We start from the raw sequence: 20,114 nt of genomic DNA, 5'->3' as shown, positions 1-20,114 counted from the left end.
ACACACACACACACACTACCGTAGAGTCTCTCTCTGGTCCACACACACACACACACACACACACTACCGTAGAGTCTCTCTCTGGTCCACACACACACACACACACACTACCATAGAGTCTCTCTCTGGTCCACACACACACACACACACACACACACACACACACTACCGTAGAGTCTCTCTCTGGTCCACACACACACACACACACACACTCACAGTACCGTAGAGTCTCTCTCTGGTCCACACACACACACACACACACTACCGTAGAGTCTCTCTCTGGTCCACACACACACACACACACACTACCGTAGAGTCTCTCTCTGGTCCACACACACACACACACACACACACACACACACTACCGTAGAGTCTCTCTCTGGTCCACACACACACACACACACACACACACTACCGTAGAGTCTCTCTCTGGTCCACACACACACACACACACTACCGTAGAGTCTCTCTCTGGTCCACACACACACACACACACACACACACACACACACACACACACACACACTACCGTAGAGTCTCTCTCTGGTCCACACACACACACAAACACACACAAACACACTACCGTAGAGTCTCTCTCTGGTCCACACACACGCACACACACACACACACACACACACTACCGTAGAGTCTCTCTCTGGTCCACACACACACACACACACACACACACACACACTACCGTAGAGTCTCTCTCTGGTCCACACACACACACACACACACACACACACTACCGTAGAGTCTCTCTCTGGTCCACACACACACACACACACACACACACACACACTACCGTAGAGTCTTTCTCTGGTCCACACACACACACACACACACTACCGTAGAGTCTCTCTCTGGTCCACACACACACACACACACTACCGTAGAGTCTCTCTCTGGTCCACACACACACACACACACACACACACTACCGTAGAGTCTCTCTCTGGTCCACACACACACACACACACACACACACACACTACCGTAGAGTCTCTCTCTGGTCCACACACACACACACACACTACCGTAGAGTCTCTCTCTGGTCCACACACACACACACACACACACACAGTACCGTAGAGTCTCTCTCTGGTCCACACACACACACACACACACACACACACTACCGTAGAGTCTCTCTCTGGTCCGTCCACACACACACACACACACACACTACCGTAGAGTCTCTCTCTGGTCCACACACACACACACACACACACACACACACACACACTACCGTAGAGTCTCTCTCTGGTCCACACACACACACACACACACACACACTACCGTAGAGTCTCTCTCTGGTCCACACACACACACACACACACACACACACACACACTACCGTAGAGTCTCTCTCTGGTCCACACACACACACACACACACACACACTACCGTAGAGTCTCTCTCTGGTCCACACACACACACACACACACTACCGTAGAGTCTCTCTCTGGTCCCCACACACACACACACACACACACACACTACCGTAGAGTCTCTCTCTGGTCCACACACACACACACTACCGTAGAGTCTCTCTCTGGTCCACACACACACACACACACACACACACTACCGTAGAGTCTCTCTCTGGTCCAGACACACACACACACACACACTACCGTAGAGTCTCTCTCTGGTCCACACACACACACACACACACACACACACACACACACACACACACACACACACTACCGTAGAGTCTCTCTCTGGTCCACACACACACACACACACACACACACACACACACTACCGTAGAGTCTCTCTCTGGTCCACACACACACACACACACACACACACACACACTACCGTAGAGTCTCTCTCTGGTCCACACACACACACACACACACTACCGTAGAGTCTCTCTCTGGTCCACACACACACACACACACACACACACACACACACACACACACACACACTACCGTAGAGTCTCTCTCTGGTCCACACACACACACACACACACACACACACACACACTACCGTAGAGTCTCTCTCTGGTCCACACACACACACACACACACACACACACACACACACACACACACACACACTACCGTAGAGTCTCTCTCTGGTCCACACACACACACACACACACACACACTACCGTAGAGTCTCTCTCTGGTCCACACACACACACACACACACACACACACACACACACACTACCGTAGAGTCTCTCTCTGGTCCACACACACACACACACACACACACACACTACCGTAGAGTCTCTCTCTGGTCCACACACACACACACACACACACACACTACCGTAGAGTCTCTCTCTGGTCCACACACACACACACACACACACACACACACACACACACACACACACACACACACACACTACCGTAGAGTCTCTCTCTGGTCCACACACACACACACACACACACACACACACACACACACTACCGTAGAGTCTCTCTCTGGTCCACACACACACACACACACACACACACACACTACCGTAGAGTCTCTCTCTGGTCCACACACACACACACACACACACACACACACACACACACACACACACACACACACTACCGTAGAGTCTCTCTCTGGTCCACACACACACACACACACACACACACACACACACTACCGTAGAGTCTCTCTCTGGTCCACACACACACACACACACACACACACACACACACTACCGTAGAGTCTCTCTCTGGTCCACACACACACACACACACACACACACACACACACACACACACACACACACTACCGTAGAGTCTCTCTCTGGTCCACACACACACACACACACACTACCGTAGAGTCTCTCTCTGGTCCACACACACACACACACACACACACACACACACACACACACACACACACACACACACACACACACACACACACACTACCGTAGAGTCTCTCTCTGGTCCACACACACACACACACACACACACACACACACTACCGTAGAGTCTCTCTCTGGTCCACACACACACACACACACACACACTACCGTAGAGTCTCTCTCTGGTCCACACACACACACACACACACACACACACACACACACACACACACACACACTACCGTAGAGTCTCTCTCTGGTCCACACACACACACACACACACACACACACACACACTACCGTAGAGTCTCTCTCTGGTCCACACACACACACACACACACACACACACACACACTACCGTAGAGTCTCTCTCTGGTCCACACACACACACACACACACACACACACACACACACACACTACCGTAGAGTCTCTCTCTGGTCCCCACACACACACACACACACACACTACCGTAGAGTCTCTCTCTGGTCCCCATCCTCTCTGACGGGACTCTGACTCTCATGGATCCGCGGATGTTTCCCGTCTCCTCGCCGCGGTGGGAGAGATACGTGTGAAACTGCTGCGCCGTGCTGCCAATCATCGACTTCAGCGCCAACACACACTCCCCTGCGCACACACACACACACACACATTAGAAATGCATGCAAAAAACTAAAACTAGAAACTAAACTAGAAAAATGTCTTGGTTTCTGGTGCAAAAAACCTTGATAACACACGCGACTAAAAATGCGACAAAAGCAACAATTTTATTTAATTTAATAATGTAATTTAATTTAACAACCCCAGAAATACTCAGCAAAAGGCAGAACGCCACAGCGCTTCATGTGAACGCATATCAGAACACAAATCATAATTCATATTTTTCACAACAATAAACTTAAAATTATGTAACCTTTTTTTAAGTTCACTTTTTAAAACTTTTTCAGCAATAATCTGCTGATAAAATAAACAAGTTTTCTGTAATTTTATGTTAAAATATGCAAATTAGGCAATATATAATTAAATATGCACTTTATTTATAGTTTTTATTTATTTATTTTTATCTGAGAATTGGATAAAGCCAGGTTAAAAATATTTTTTTCATTGTGTTCACATATTAGATGGAAAAAAATGACAGAGGGATTTATGGATATCTACTTTTGTTATCCTGTAAATCACAATATACTGTCAATAGCCTTAAAAAAATGATTTTCGCCATGTTTTTTGGAATAAAATGTTATATAAATCAGGCTAGGAATAATATATTTACAAATCGCTCAGTAAATGCCTTCATAATATAACTAGGCACAAGACTGGAAGGTTTGGTGTGTATCGGTGCGACTGAAGTGGAGATTTCAGACTTGGAGAATGAGAGAAAAGTCATTTTGAGAAAACGGGCTTTAAAGATTTATCATCAACCAATGAGATTGCGCATTCAACCCTTTTACTCTCACGATTGGTTGCTGATAAACAGGAAATGACCATATTTGGATCCGACAGCATTGTACAGGAGAGAGAGAGCTTTCTAACGGTGTGTGTGATGACAGGAGCAGAGATGTTGATTTATAACGACAACTTTTGTTGAGTTTATGAGAAATCTACAGACGCAAACAGACAAAGTTAGTAAAATAAAGACATAAATGTGTATTTCTGACTTTTCTTCACCACAAATCTGAAAGAATACATGTTACTGAAGACAAATATCCCAAAATCTCAAAATTGACCAGAAAAAAAAAAAAGTTTTTGCCTGCCGTGTGTCGGCTTAAGTTGGAAATGAATAAATGGATTATAAATAGAGCGTAAATATAATTTAGTACCATAAAATCCACTAAAAATACAAAATAATGAATAAAAAACACTATCGAACTAAAATATAGTACATTATTTAATTGAAATCATTTTCGACCGAGCACCAGATGTGATTCAATTTAATGCAATTCACATTTATTTGTGTTGCGCTTTTCACAATTAGGGTTGCGAAGGGGCGGAAAGTTCCCGGTAAATTTCCATGGGAAGTTAAGCTGGGGAATTTTGGAAATAGCGTGGCGTTTTTCTGTAAAATAAGACGAGAGCTTGTAAGAATAATAATGCAATGGCATGAACAGATATATAAATAGTAAGGCTAGCTAAACCACTGGAATGATCTTCAAAGCATATATGCCAGTGGGGGGTGTGGTCTCAGGAGGCGTGCACAGTGCCAGTGGGGGGTGTGGTCTCAGGAGGCGTGCACAGTGCCAGTGGGGGGCGTGGTCTCAGGAGGCGTGCACAGTGCCAGTGGGGGGTGTGGTCTCAGGAGGCGTGCACAGTGCCAGTGGGGGGTGTGGTCTCAGGAGGCGTGCACAGTGCCAGTGGGGGGTGTGGTCTCAGGAGGCGTGCACAGTGCCAGTGGGGGGTGTGGTCTCAGGAGGCGTGCACAGTGCCAGTGGGGGGTGTGGTCTCAGGAGGCGTGCACAGTGCCAGTGGGGGGTGTGGTCTCAGGAGGCGTGCACAGTGCCAGTGGGGGGTGTGGTCTCAGGAGGCGTGCACAGTGCCAGTGGGGGGTGTGGTCTCAGGAGGCGTGCACACTGCCAGTAGGGGGTGTGGTCTCAGGAGGCGTGCACAGTGCCAGTAGGGGGTGTGGTCTCAGGAGGCGTGCACAGTGCCAGTGGGGGGCGTGGTCTCAGGAGGCGTGCACAGTGCCAGTAGGGGGTGTGGTCTCAGGAGGCGTGCAGTAAGCAGTGTGCTATGTGCATGTGAGGAGTGGCATGGATATTCAAGTGTATTTGAATGGCATCTGTTTGTTTTAGTCAAGATTATGCTAAAATATACTTTCCTCAACTATATTTAAGTTCCCTATGAACAGCCAACCCTCAAATTTGAAAATTCCCAGTTTATTTCCGTTTATTCCCATAAATTTCTGTTAATTCCCTTAAATTCCCATGGAAAGTTTCCATCTTTGAAAATTCCCATAATTTTGCAACCCTACTCACAATACACATAATTTCAAAGCAGCTTTACAGAAATGCATGAGTGCAGCAGCTGTGATGTCACACACACACACACACACACACACCGTATGATTCGTATCCGTCCAGGGACTTGACGGTGAGCAGCAGGTGCTGGTCCTGCAGGTACTCGATGTCGGATAAGATGGGCTTCAGTGTGGTCAGCTGCTTCGACGACCAGCCCACGCGCAAGAAGTTCACGTTATCACTGCTCTGGGTGTCATTCTCATAACTCTTCTTGAACTCTACACACACACACACACACACAGGTTACACATCACTAAACTGTGAGGTGTATGCATTAGTAAGCACAGTCAGTAAAGTGGTAGACTTTCACACATTATTTCCTGCTGCATGTTCAGAAGCGAGGAAGTTAGCGCATGTGAAGCTTTTCATATTCTTCAATGTTCATCACTGCAACCGCCGGAAATATGATCTAGAAAAGCCTGACACGCGTCTTATTGTTTAATGCAAAAGTAAAACTCTAATCCCTGATTAAATGCTAATGACGAAGAATATTTAATTATTCATGCAACAATAAAATATGCAATTATTGATGTTTATTACTGCGCATTATTTAATTATTTTATATTTTAATATATTTAGAATGACTTGTCTCAAAATTTTTCAATGATTATATCAATAAACAATAAGAATATTTAATTATATTAATTTGTATGCACAAATATAACAATGCATAGTAATAAACATCAATATTTGCATATTTTTACTTAAAATATTATTATTTTTTATTAATTCATGGTTTCACTGAAAAATATTTAAGTAAAAATATGCAAATTAATATGCAAATATTGATGCGTAAAAATATGCAAATAAATATGCAAATATGAATTATTAATATAATTAAATATTCTTATTGTTTATTAATTCATGGTTTCACTGAAATATATAATTATATATTACTTATATATATTATATATTAATATATATATAAGAATATTTCTTATATTTGTTTATATGCACTAATATAATAATGCATAGTAATAAACATCAATATTTGCACATTTAATGCAATTTTTATTTGCTTTTTATTTACTTAAACAATTTTCAGTGACAACATGAATTAATAAAAAATAAGAATAATTATATTAATTTTTATGCACCAAAATTACAATGCCTAGTAATAAACATCAATATATTTAATCACATATTTTTACTAAAATATTTTAATATATTTAGAATGGCTTCAGTCAACATTTTTAAATGATGACATGAATAAATAAAGAATATTTAATATTTACTATTTATTTATATGTACTAATATAAAAATGCATAGTAATAAATATCAATATTTGCATATTTAATCGCATATTTTTAGTAACACATTTTAATATTTTTAAAATGACTGATTTTTTAGAACAAATCGGTGAAAAAAAACATTTAATTCTATTAAAGTATATAATAATGCATAGTAATAAACATCACTATTTAAATAGTAAATGCAATTTTTAATCAGATATTTATACTAAAAACATTTTAAAAAAGTAATGACTTGTCAACATTTTTAAATAATGAGATGAATAAATAATAAAAATAACTAAAATTTTTAAATCTATTCATTTATATGCACTAATATAACAACGCACAGTAATAAACATGAATATTTTCATATTCATTGCAATATTTAATTGCACATTTAATGCAATTTTTAATCGCATATTTTTAGCAAAACATTTTGATATTTTTAAAATGACTTGTCAACATTTTTCTGTGATTTTTTTTAGAACAAATCAAATTTGAATTGATTATTAAAACACAGTTTGAATTGATTCACATAAACTATTATTACATAATTGCTATGAATAATTACTATTAGTATATATAATTATAAATTTTTTTTTTTTTTTTTTTTTTACTCGAAAAATATATAATATTATTATATAATTAATTATTTATTATACTCTGTATAATAATAATAATTATTACTAATAAAATGACATAAATGAATGATGATACCATGAATATTTGATCGATCAGATTTTCAGTGATGATGATTATGAATGTTGATCTCTGGGTTATGATTTCATAAGGATTCTCTATTATGATGTTCACAGATGTGTTGCTCCTGATTGAGTTCCTCACCCTCCAGACACGTGGAGTAAAACTCGATGAAGAACTTGGTCCTGCTGGCGGTCTTCACGATGGCCTCGATGTTCTCGAACTCGATGTACGCTTGTTCTGAAGACTTGGGCAGACCTGAGGAGGAAGAGCAGCTCAGAAACCAGTTTCACCAGTACGACACCAAACACAGGGATCAAACCAGTACAACACTAAACACAGGGATCAAACCAGAACGACACTGAACACAGGGATCAAACCAGTCTGAACATAGGGATCAAACCAGTACAACACTGAACACAGGGATCAAACCAGTACAACACTAAACACAGGGATCAAACCAGTACAACACTATACACAGGGATCAAACCAGTACGACACTGAACACAGGGATCAAACCAGTACGACACTGAACACAGGGATCAAACCAGTACGACACTGAACACAGGGATCAAACCAGTCTGAACACAGGGATCAAACCAGTACGACACTGAACACAGGGATCAAACCAGTCCAACACTAAACACAGGAATCAAACCAGTACGACACTGAACACAGGGATCAAACCAGTACGACAGCGAACACAGGGATCAAACCAGTACAACACTGAACACAGGGATCAAACCAGAACGACACTGAACACAGGGATCAAACCAGAACGACACCGAACACAGGGATCAAACCAGTCTGAACACAGGGATCAAACCAGTCTGAACACAGGGATCAAACCAGTACAACACTGAACACAGGGATCAAACCAGTCTGAACACAGGGATCAAACCAGTACAACACTAAACACAGGGATCAAACCAGTACAACACTATACACAGGGATCAAACCAGTACGACACTGAACACAGGGATCAAACCAGTACGACACTGAACACAGGGATCAAACCAGTACGACACTGAACACAGGGATCAAACCAGTCTGAACACAGGGATCAAACCAGTACGACACTGAACACAGGGATCAAACCAGTCCAACACTAAACACAGGAATCAAACCAGTACGACACTGAACACAGGGATCAAACCAGTACGACACTGAACACAGGGATCAAACCAGTACAACACTGAACACAGGGATCAAACCAGTACAACACTGAACACAGGGATCAAACCAGTACAACACTAAACACAGGAATCAAACCACTACGACACTGACCACAGGAATCAAACCAGTACGACACTGAACACAGGGATCAAACCAGTACGACACTGAACACAGGGATCAAACCAGTACGACAGCAAACACAGGGATCAAACCAGTACGACACTGAACACAGGGATCAAACCAGTACGACACTGAACACAGGGATCAAACCAGTACGACACCGAACACAGGGATCAAACCAGTACGACACCGAACACAGGGATCAAACCAGTCTGAACACAGGGATCAAACCAGTCTGAACACAGGGATCAAACCAGTACGACACTGAACACAGGGATCAAACCAGTCTGAACACAGGGATCAAACCAGTACGACACTGAACACAGGGATCAAACCAGTACGACACTGAACACAGGGATCAAACCAGTACAACACTGAACACAGATATCAAACCAGTACAACACTGAACACAGATATCAAACCAGTACAACACTGAACACAGGGCTCAAACCAATACAACACTGAACAGGGATCAAACCAGTACAACACTGAACACAGGGAACAAACCAGTACAACACTGAACACAGGGCTCAAACCAATACAACACTGAACACAGGGATCAAACCAGTACAACACTGAACACAGATATCAAACCAGTACAACACTGAACACAGGGATCAAACCAGTACAACACTGAACACAGGGATCAAACCAGTACGACACTGAACACAGGGATCAAACCAGTACAACACTGAACACAGGGATCAAACCAGTACGACACTGAACACAGGGCTCAAACCAGTACGACACTGAACACAGGGATCAAACCAGTACAACACTGAACACAGGGATCAAACCAGTACAACACTGAACACAGGGATCAAACCAGTACGACACCGAACACAGGGATCAAACTAGTCTGAACACAGAGATCAAACCAGTACAACACTGAACACAGGGATCAAACCAGTACGACACCGAACACAGGGATCAAACCAGTCTGAACACAGGGATCAAACTAGTACGACACCGAACACAGGGATCAAACCAGCACAACAGTGAACACAGCGATCAAACCAGTACGACACTGAACACAGGGATCAAACCAGTACAACACTGAACACAGATATCAAACCAGTACAACACTGAACACAGGGCTCAAACCAATACAACACTGAACAGGGATCAAACCAGTACAACACTGAACACAGGGAACAAACCAGTACAACACTGAACACAGATATCAAACCAGTACAACACTGAACACAGATATCAAACCAGTACAACACTGAACACAGGGCTCAAACCAATACAACACTGAACAGGGATCAAACCAGTACAACACTGAACACAGGGAACAAACCAGTACAACACTGAACACAGGGCTCAAACCAATACAACACTGAACACAGGGATCAAACCAGTACAACACTGAACACAGATATCAAACCAGTACAACACTGAACACAGGGATCAAACCAGTACAACACTGAACACAGGGATCAAACCAGTACGACACTGAACACAGGGATCAAACCAGTACAACACTGAACACAGGGATCAAACCAGTACGACACTGAACACAGGGCTCAAACCAGTACGACACTGAACACAGGGATCAAACCAGTACAACACTGAACACAGGGATCAAACCAGTACAACACTGAACACAGGGATCAAACCAGTACGACACCGAACACAGGGATCAAACTAGTCTGAACACAGAGATCAAACCAGTACAACACTGAACACAGGGATCAAACCAGTACGACACCGAACACAGGGATCAAACCAGTCTGAACACAGGGATCAAACTAGTACGACACCGAACACAGGGATCAAACCAGTACGACACTGAACACAGGGATCAAACCAGTACAACACTGAACACAGATATCAAACCAGTACAACACTGAACACAGGGCTCAAACCAATACAACACTGAACAGGGATCAAACCAGTACAACACTGAACACAGGGAACAAACCAGTACAACACTGAACACAGGGCTCAAACCAATACAACACTGAACACAGGGATCAAACCAGTACAACACTGAACACAGATATCAAACCAGTACAACACTGAACACAGGGATCAAACCAGTACAACACTAAACACAGATATCAAACCAGTACGACACTGAACACAGGGATTAAACCAGTACAACACTGAACACAGGGATCAAACCAGTACGACACTGAACACAGGGCTCAAACCAGTACGACACTGAACACAGGGATCAAACCAGTACGACACTGAACACAGGGATCAAACCAGTACAACACTGAACACAGGGATCAAACCAGTACGACACTGAACACAGGGATCAAACCAGTACAACACTGAACACAGGGATCAAACCAGTACAACACTGAACACAGGGATCAAACCAGTACGACACTGAACACAGGGATCAAACCAATACAACACTGAACACAGGGATCAAACCAGTATAACACCAAACACAGGGATCAAACCAGTATAACACCGAACACAGGGATCAAACCAGTACAACACTGAACACAGGGATCAAACCAGTACAACACTGAACACAGGGATCAAACCAGTACAACACTGAACACAGGGATCAAACCAGTACAACACTGAACACAGGGATCAAACCAGTACAACACTGAACACAGGGATCAAACCAGTACAACACTGAACACAGGGATCAAACCAGTACAACACTGAACACAGGGATCAAACCAGTACAACACTGAACACAGGGATCAAACCAGTACGACACTGAACACAGGGATCAAACCAGTACGACACTGAACACAGGGATCAAACCAGTACAACACTGAACACAGGGATCAAACCAGTACAACACTGAACACAGGGATCAAACCAGTACGACACTGAACACAGGGATCAAACCAGTATGACACTGAACACAGGGATCAAACCAGTACAACACTAAACACAGGGATCAAACCAGTACAACACTGAACACAGGGATCAAACTGATATATTACCTTTCTTAGAGACGAACTGGGACGTCACGCCAACCTCAAACGTGCCGAAGACAGGAGAGTGATCGCTGGTGACGATATCATCCGTACAGCCTGATACACACACACACACACACACACATTATTTACATATCCATCTGATGCAAATTAGCTCAATAACCGCCTAACTGGATTTCATCACACACACTTTCAAAATGGTTTTTATTTTGACATGCTGATCCACTGAGGCCATGTTTAATGTTTACGGCAAAAAGAAAAAATCTATTAAAAATAAGCAATGCACTTTTTTCCATGAAAATGTAAGTCTATCTGCAACAGTAAAACTGCTCAAAAAAATTAAAAGTGCTCAGTAATAAATGACAGTTTTAAACAGATATTTCTACTAAAACATTTTATATATATTTAGAATGACTTCTGTCCACTTTTTTTAAGTGATAATGCGAAACAAATGCAAAACTAGTGAGGATGTTTCTACTTGGTTTATTTCACGTTACACCCAAACCACACCTAAAATAACAAGAGATATTAATGATGATATAAATGATCAGTGCCACATGATCCTTCAGAAATCAGTATAATATGATGATCTGATGCTCAAGACACATTTATGATTATTATCAGTGTTGAACACAGTCGTGCTGCTTCAGATCTCAGTGGAAACTCATACTTCTGAAAGGAGAGAAGGGTTATAGTTCTGGTGCTAGCGATCTGCGTACCGTACGAGTTGCAGACGATGTGCGTCTCAGGATAGGACTTCCAGAGGATTCTGTCGCACCACGAGGGAACGTTGGTCCGCATCTAGGAGACGAGAGAGGAGGAGGAATTTAGGGAATGCAGGACGCTTCACTTCCTGTGGCAAAGGCCAGGTGACAGGAAGTAGAATGTGAGCTTCTTTAAAGGGATAGTTCACCCAAAAACGAAAATTAGCCCATGATTTACTCTCCCCTCAAGCATTTTTATGACCGGCCATTCACTGCCATTATAAAGTTGGGAAGAGCAGGACATTAGTTAACGTAACTCAGATTGTGTCCGTCTGTCATGTACACTGGGATGCGTTCGGGGACAGTAAATCACGGGCTAATCTTCTCCTATCCCAGTGAGAGGAGCTTTAGCGCTGGCAGTGATTTACCCCGGTGGCTTTCTGCTTCTGCCAGACGTACGTGTCCCGCGAGCCGCGCTCGTAACGGTACGTGGGGGGGTAGGTGATCTCCTCCTCCGCTGGACACACACACACACACACACACACACAGGATATGATGCGGCAGGGAAAGGAAGTGTTGATGAGCCAAGAGTTAGTTCATGTTAACAAATGAAACCTTATTGAAAAGTGTTAACAATAAGATATATAATATCATATTGTAATATCTCAGATTCTTAAAATTGCAATGGTTTTTAAATAACACAAATTAAAGGCTGTACAACAAACAGACACACACACACACACACACAGAGAGTCAGAGGTGAGCCGCACCGAAGCGAAGGAAGACCTTGTTCTTCTCTCTCTCCAGATTCAGCTGGTCCACCTTCAACAGCGGCTCGAACTCCTTCCTGTTGATGAAGTTGAGGATTTCCTGAGGGAGAGGGAGAGGGAGAGAGAGAGAGAGAGAGAGAGACACAGCTGTTACAGAGATACACTCCTGCATACACTAGTGCACTGTGGAATTGTGGGATACACATCATCAATGAAGCAGATCATCCAGGTCTCCATGCGCACAGTATTACTGCAATCATACACAACATGATGATTATGAGTGCTTTATGGACCTGGAATTGCTTGTCCAAGTGGAAAAAACGATGCATTGTCAGATATGGATAATAACGTGTTTAATAACAGGATAAAAAAGTAAAGAAATGTAATTGCGACTCACACAAATCTTTATTTCTCGCAATAGCAACTTTTTCCACAATTCCAAGTTTAATTCTCTTAATTCTGACTTTTTCACGCAATTTCAACTTTTTTTTCCCACAATTGCGATTTTATATCTCGTAATACTGACTATCACAATTGCGACTTTTTTCCCCACAATTACAAGTTTATATTTCGCCATTCTGACGTTTTTTCTCGCAATTGCGCCATTTTTTCACAATTACGAGTTTATATCTCACAATACTGACTTTATTTCTCGCAATTGCGACTTTTTCCCCACATGTTATTTCGCCATTCTGACTTTTTTTCTCCCAATTGCGACATTTCCACAATTGCGATATTATATCTCGCCATTCCGACTTTATTTTTCGCAATATCGACTTTTTCCCCACAATTGCGAGTTTATAATATATCTCGCAATTGCGACTTTTTTCCACAATTCATACCTTTTCCCTCAATTACAATATTATATCTCACCATTTTGACTTTTTCCCTCAATTACAATATTATATCTCGCCATTTTGACTTTATGTCACGCAATTGCAACTTTTTTCCCACATTTACAAGTTTATTTCGCCATTCTGACTTTTTTTCTCCCAATTGCGACATATTTCCACAATTGTGATATTATATCTCGCCATTCCAACTTTATTTTTCGCAATAGCGTCTTTTTTCCCACAATTGCGAGTTTATAATATACTCGCAATTGCGACTTTTTTCCACAATTCAGACTTTTCCCTCAATTACAATATTATATCTCGCCATTTTGACTTTATTTCTCGCAATTGCAACTTTTTTCACACATTTACAAGTTTATTTCGCCATTCTGACTTTTTTCTCCCAATTCCAACATATTTCCACAATTGCGATATTATATCTCGTCATTCCAACTTTATTTTTCGCAATAGCGTCTTTTTTCCCACAATTGCGAGTTTACAATATATCTCGTAATTGCGACTTTTTCCCTCAATTACAATATTATATCTCGCCATTGACTATTTTTTGCAATATCGACTTTTTTCACACATTTACAAGTTTATTTTACCATTCTGACTTTTTTCCTCCCAATTGCGACATATTTCCACAATTGCGATATTATATATATCGCCATTCCAACTTTATTTTTCGTAATAGCGACTTTTTTCCCACAATTCAGACTTTTTCCCTCAATTACAATATTATATCTCGCCATTTTGACTTTATTTCTCGCAATTGCAACTTTTTTCACACATTTACAAGTTTATTTCGGCATTCTGACTTTTTTCCTCCCAATTGCGACATATTTCCACAATTGCGATATTATATATATCGCCATTCCAACTTTATTTTTCGCAATATCGACTCTTTTCCTACAATTGTGAGTTTATATCTCGCAATTGCGACTTTTCCCCTCAATTACGATATTATATCTCGCCATTTTGACTTAATTTTTTTGCAATATCAACTTTTTTTCCACAATTGCAATTTTTTATCTTGCAATACTGACTTTATTTCTCTCAATTTAAACTTTTTTCCACAATTATGAGTTTATATCTTGCAATACTGACTTTATTTCTCTCAATTGAAAGTTTTTCCCACAATTACGAGTTTATATCTTGCAATTGAGACCCAAGTCATCCATCACATCCAGAGAATACCACAAAGCTTTAATCAAAAGTGTTTCGTGAGTGTGTTTCGTGGCTTTACCTGAATGTCCATGTCCAGGCGGTAGTTGAGATCGCCGAACCAGAACAGATGCGTGAATCTCAGCGAGATGTCGAAGGAGTTCAGCTGTTTATCGCCCAGCGACAGCTGACGCAGGATATCCAGATAGTTCTGGTTGCGTCTGCCAGGGGTCAAAGGTCATTAGCAAAAAAACACCAATGATTTGTGTATTTGCTGGTCAGTGTTTGGAGACACACCTGTGGATTTTTTCATTGCCGGACGTCAGGTGACAGTTAACGAAGCCAAACGATGTTCCATTAAACATGAAGGACACGCCCACTGCTCCTTTGTTTCCTAGGCAAGGCAAGGCAAGGCAAGGCAAGTTTATTTATATAGCACATTTCATACACAATGGTAATTCAAAGTGCTTTACATAGAAGAAATTAAAATAATCAAAAGAAATAAGAATAATTAAAACAGTTTAGAGTAAAAAATAAAAATAAAATACAGTGCAAACAGTCGGACGCACAGTAGCACAGTGCTCATTCAGTAAATGCAAAGCTAAACAGATGTGTTTTGAGTCTGGACTTGAATGTGGCTACTGTAGGAGCACACCTGATCTCTTCTGGAAGCTGGTTCCAGCTGCGGCTGGCATAATGGCTAAAAGCGGACTCTCCTTGCTTTGAGTGAACCCTTGGTATTTCTAGTTGATGTGATCCTAATGATCTGAGTGATCTGTTGGGTTTATATTCAGTGAGCATATCTGCAATGTATTGAGGTCCTAGGCCATTAAATGATTTATATACCAGTAATAATACTTTAAAATCAATCCTAAATGTGACTGGAAGCCAGTGTAAAGACCTGAGGACTGGTGTGATATGTTCATATTTTCTGGTTCTGCTCAGGATCCTGGCGGCAGCGTTCTGTACGAGCTGCAACTGTCTTATGGTCTTTTTGGGAAGGCCAGTGAGGAGTCCATTACAATAATCCACCCTGCTGGTGATGAAAGCATGCACAAGTTTCTCTAAGTCTTGACTGGAAACAAAGCATCTAATTCTTGCAATATTTTTCAGATGATAGTATGCTGATTTAGTTATTGCTTTGACATGACTACTGAAGCTAAGGTCTGACTCTAGAGACACACCAAGATTCCTGACTTGATTTTTAGTTGTTTGACCTCTAGAGTGAAGGTATGCGTTCACCTTGAGAACTTCATCTTTGTTTCCAAACGCAATGACTTCAGTTTTGTCTTTGTTTAACTGAAGAAAGTTTTGGCACATCCAGCTGTTTACTTCATCAATGCATTGGAACAGGGAGTCAATGGGGCTGTAATCGTTAGGCGATAGGGCTAAGTAGATCTGTGTGTCGTCTGCATAGCTGTGGTAAGAGATTTGGTTCTTTCTCATTATTTGGCTCATTGGAAGCATGTACAGGTTGAATAGGAGTGGCGCAAGAATTGAGCCTTGAGGAACTCCGCATGTCATGGATGTCCACTCAGACTTATGGTCTCCTATACTCACATAATAACCTCTCGCTTCTAAGTATGACCTGAACCATTTTAGGACTATTCCTAGGATAATTAATAAATGTATAAACCGACTCAAAAACATGTTCTCCTTCAGGATGTTTGTCTTGTTGTCCAGGACGAAATCTGAACGAGACGAAAACACTGAGGAAGAAAGTCATTTTGTCCAGTGTTTGAGTGAGTGTGTGTTCTGATCGAGTGTGTGGGCGATTCCTGCACACACACACATACAAAGACAGTCAGACACACACACAAATTCTCACACACACACTCTCACACACACTCACAAATTCTCACACACACACTCTCACTCTCACACAAATTATCACACACACTCTCACACACACTCTCTCACACACACACACACACACACACACTCTCTCACACACACACACACATACTCTCTCACTCACACTCTCACACACTCTCACACACACTCACACACACTCTCACACACACTCTCACACACAGACAGACAGATATACACACACACACACACACACACACACACACACACACACACACACACACACGACAGTAAAACACACACACACACAATTTTCTGCAGTGTCTGCGTGAGTGTGTGTGTGTGTTTAACTGTCCTGTGTGTGTGTGTGTGTGTGTGTGTGTGTTTAACTGTCCTGTGTGTGTGTGTGTGTGTGTGTGTGTGTGTTTAACTGTCCTGTGTGTGTGTGTGTGTGTGTTTAACTGTCCTGTGTGTGTGTGTGTGTGTGTGTGTGTTTAACTGTCCTGTGTGTGTGTGTGTGTGTGTGTGTTTAACTGTCCTGTGTGTGTGTGTGTGTGTGTTTAACTGTCCTGTGTGTGTGTGTGTGTTTAACTGTCCTGTGTGTGTGTGTGTGTGTGTGTGTGTGTGTGTGTGTGTGTGTGTGTGTGTGTTTAACTGTCCTGTGTGTGTGTGTGTGTGTTTTTCTGTGTGTGTGTTTAACTGTCCTGTGTGTGTGTGTGTGTGTATGTGTGTGTGTGTTTGTGTGTGTATGTGTGTGTGTGTTTGTGTGTGTGTGTGTGTGTGTGTTTAACTGTCCTGTGTGTGTGTGTGTGTGTGTGTGTGTGTGTTTTTCTGTGTGTGTGTTTAACTGTCCTGTGTGTGTGTGTGTGTGTGTGTGTGCGTGCGTGCGTGCGTGCGTGCGTGCGTGTGTGTGTGTGTGTGCGTGCGTGTGCGTGTTCTGACCGAGTGTGTTGGCGATCCCCGTTTTGACGCTGGACATCCCCACGTGACTGATGCGGTTCTCGTGCTCCGCCTTCACCAACACCGCGATCTTAATGTTCCACAGCGTCTGCACTGCAACCTACAACACAGAAGACACACACTCATTCCTCACACTCACACACACACTCATTCCCCGGCTCCAGCCTCTCTCTCGCTACACTTGCGGAGTCAACCGCGATGAGAAGCACAGACCAGAACACACACTAAACTCTACATAAAGTCACAGCCGTCACAGCCGTAGCCTCATTAAAGCTGCCTCTGTCTGCCAGGAGCCAGTGGGTTTATTACTGGTTTTAAATGAGGTGCGTGAGGTTGTCTCGAGTGTGTGTGTTATGTTTGATACATCTCAGGGTTGTGTTCTTCAATATCCTGCCTTGTCAAACTCTAAACACAACAAGCCACAGACACACGGACACACTCGCTCACCGGTTTATAGTCCATCTCGGTGTATTCCTTGAGTGCGCAGCGGATGGTCTCCACCCATTCCTTATCACACACCGAGTTCTCCTGCGTCCCGAACACATAGATGTCATGCGGGATCGTGACCGCCATCTCGTCCAGAGTTTTCCCCAAGCCTCGAGAGGAAATCCACGACCCCATCGCTTTAGGAGCAGGAACGCCGCCTGCAGAGAGAGACGGAGACTAGGACACGGGGACGAGGGGATTCATGAGGAATGTTTGGCCTGCCACCATGATGGTAGCCAGGGTGTTGTGGGTGGTCGTCAGTGTTGCTAGGGTGTCGTGGGTGGTAGTTAGGGTGTTGCGGGTGGTCTTCAGGGTGTGGCTAGGGTTTTGTGATGGTCGTTAGGGTGTTCATCAGGGTGTTGCCAAGGTTTTGAGATTAGTCGTTATGGTGTACTATGTTGTGGGTGGTCGTCAGGGTGTTGTGGGTGGTCATGGCCGTTCCTAGGGTGTTGTGGGTGGTAGTTAGGGTGTTGCTAGGGTTTTCATCAGGGCATTGGTAGGGTGTTGAGATTAGTCGTTATGGTGTTGCTAGGGTGTTGTGGGTGGTAGTTAGGGTGTTGCTAGGGTTTTCATCAGGGCATTGCTAGGGTGTTGAGATTAGTCGTTATGGTGTTGCTAGAGTGTTGTGGGTGGTAGTTAGGGTGTTGCTAGGGTTTTCATCAGGGCATTGGTAGGGTGTTGAGATTAGTCGTTATGGTGTTGCTAGGGTGTTGTGGGTGGTAGTTAGGGTGTTGCTAGGGTTTTCATCAGGGCATTGCTAGGGTGTTGAGATTAGTCGTTATGGTGTTGCTAGAGTGTTGTGGGTGGTAGTTAGGGTGTTGCTAGGGTTTTCATCAGGACATTGGTAGGGTGTTGAGATTAGTCGTTATGGTGTTGCTAGGGTGTTGTGGGTGGTAGTTAGGGTGTTGCTAGGGTTTTCATCAGGGCATTGCTAGGGTGTTGACATTAGTCGTTATGGTGTTGCTAGAGTGTTGTGGGTGGTCATCATGGTGTTGCTAGGGTGTTGAGATTAGTCGTTATGGTGTTGCTAGAGTGTTGTGGGTGGTCATCATGGTGTTGCTAGGGTGTTGAGATTAGTCGTTATGGTGTTGCTAGAGTGTTGTGGGGGGTCATCATGGTGTTGCTAGGGTGTTGTGGGTGGTCATGGCCGTTGCCAGGGTTTTGTGGGTGGGCGATAGGGTTTTGTGGGCGGTCTTCAGGGTGTTGGTATGGTTTTATAGATGGTCGTTAGGGTGTTGCTAGGGTGTTCATCAGGGCATTGCTAGGGTGTTGAGATTAGTCGTTATGGTATTGCTAGGGTGTTGTGGGTGGTCATGGCCATTGCTAGGGGGTTGGGTGTAGTCGTCAGGGTGTTACCAGGGTTTTGTGGGTGGGCGATAGGGTGTTGCGGGCG

At 42.8% G+C, this 20,114-nt stretch overlaps 2 protein-coding genes across 2 annotated transcripts in view; one reads left to right on the top strand and one right to left on the bottom strand.

Moving 5' to 3' along the window:
• LOC306997685 (NLR family CARD domain-containing protein 3-like) overlaps window positions 1–20,114 on the top strand; it is a 377,651-nt gene that overhangs the window by 205,384 nt on the left and 152,153 nt on the right. The gene's annotated exons all lie outside the window — the stretch shown is intronic.
• Window positions 1–20,114, bottom strand: part of LOC306996851 (phosphatidylinositol 3,4,5-trisphosphate 5-phosphatase 2A) — a gene marked incomplete at its 3' end in the record, with an annotated part of 53,742 nt that overhangs the window by 3,303 nt on the left and 30,325 nt on the right. Inside the window, exons 12-22 of the mRNA XM_079609755.1 lie at window positions 18,683–18,879; window positions 18,218–18,335; window positions 15,761–15,857; window positions 15,546–15,684; window positions 13,464–13,563; window positions 13,122–13,210; window positions 12,709–12,790; window positions 11,996–12,085; window positions 7,920–8,033; window positions 5,885–6,061; window positions 3,304–3,459 (exon numbers count right to left, since the gene is read on the bottom strand). Of these exons, the coding sequence (XP_079465881.1) occupies window positions 3,304–3,459; window positions 5,885–6,061; window positions 7,920–8,033; window positions 11,996–12,085; window positions 12,709–12,790; window positions 13,122–13,210; window positions 13,464–13,563; window positions 15,546–15,684; window positions 15,761–15,857; window positions 18,218–18,335; window positions 18,683–18,879 (1,359 nt within the window). The remainder of the gene's footprint in view (window positions 1–3,303; window positions 3,460–5,884; window positions 6,062–7,919; window positions 8,034–11,995; window positions 12,086–12,708; window positions 12,791–13,121; window positions 13,211–13,463; window positions 13,564–15,545; window positions 15,685–15,760; window positions 15,858–18,217; window positions 18,336–18,682; window positions 18,880–20,114) is intronic.

This window comes from Phoxinus phoxinus (assembly GCF_949152265.1).
Source record: "Phoxinus phoxinus genome assembly, chromosome: 4".
NCBI classification, from domain to species: Eukaryota; Metazoa; Chordata; class Actinopteri; order Cypriniformes; family Leuciscidae; genus Phoxinus; species Phoxinus phoxinus.
This window is presented reverse-complemented; position numbering and strand designations above follow the sequence as displayed.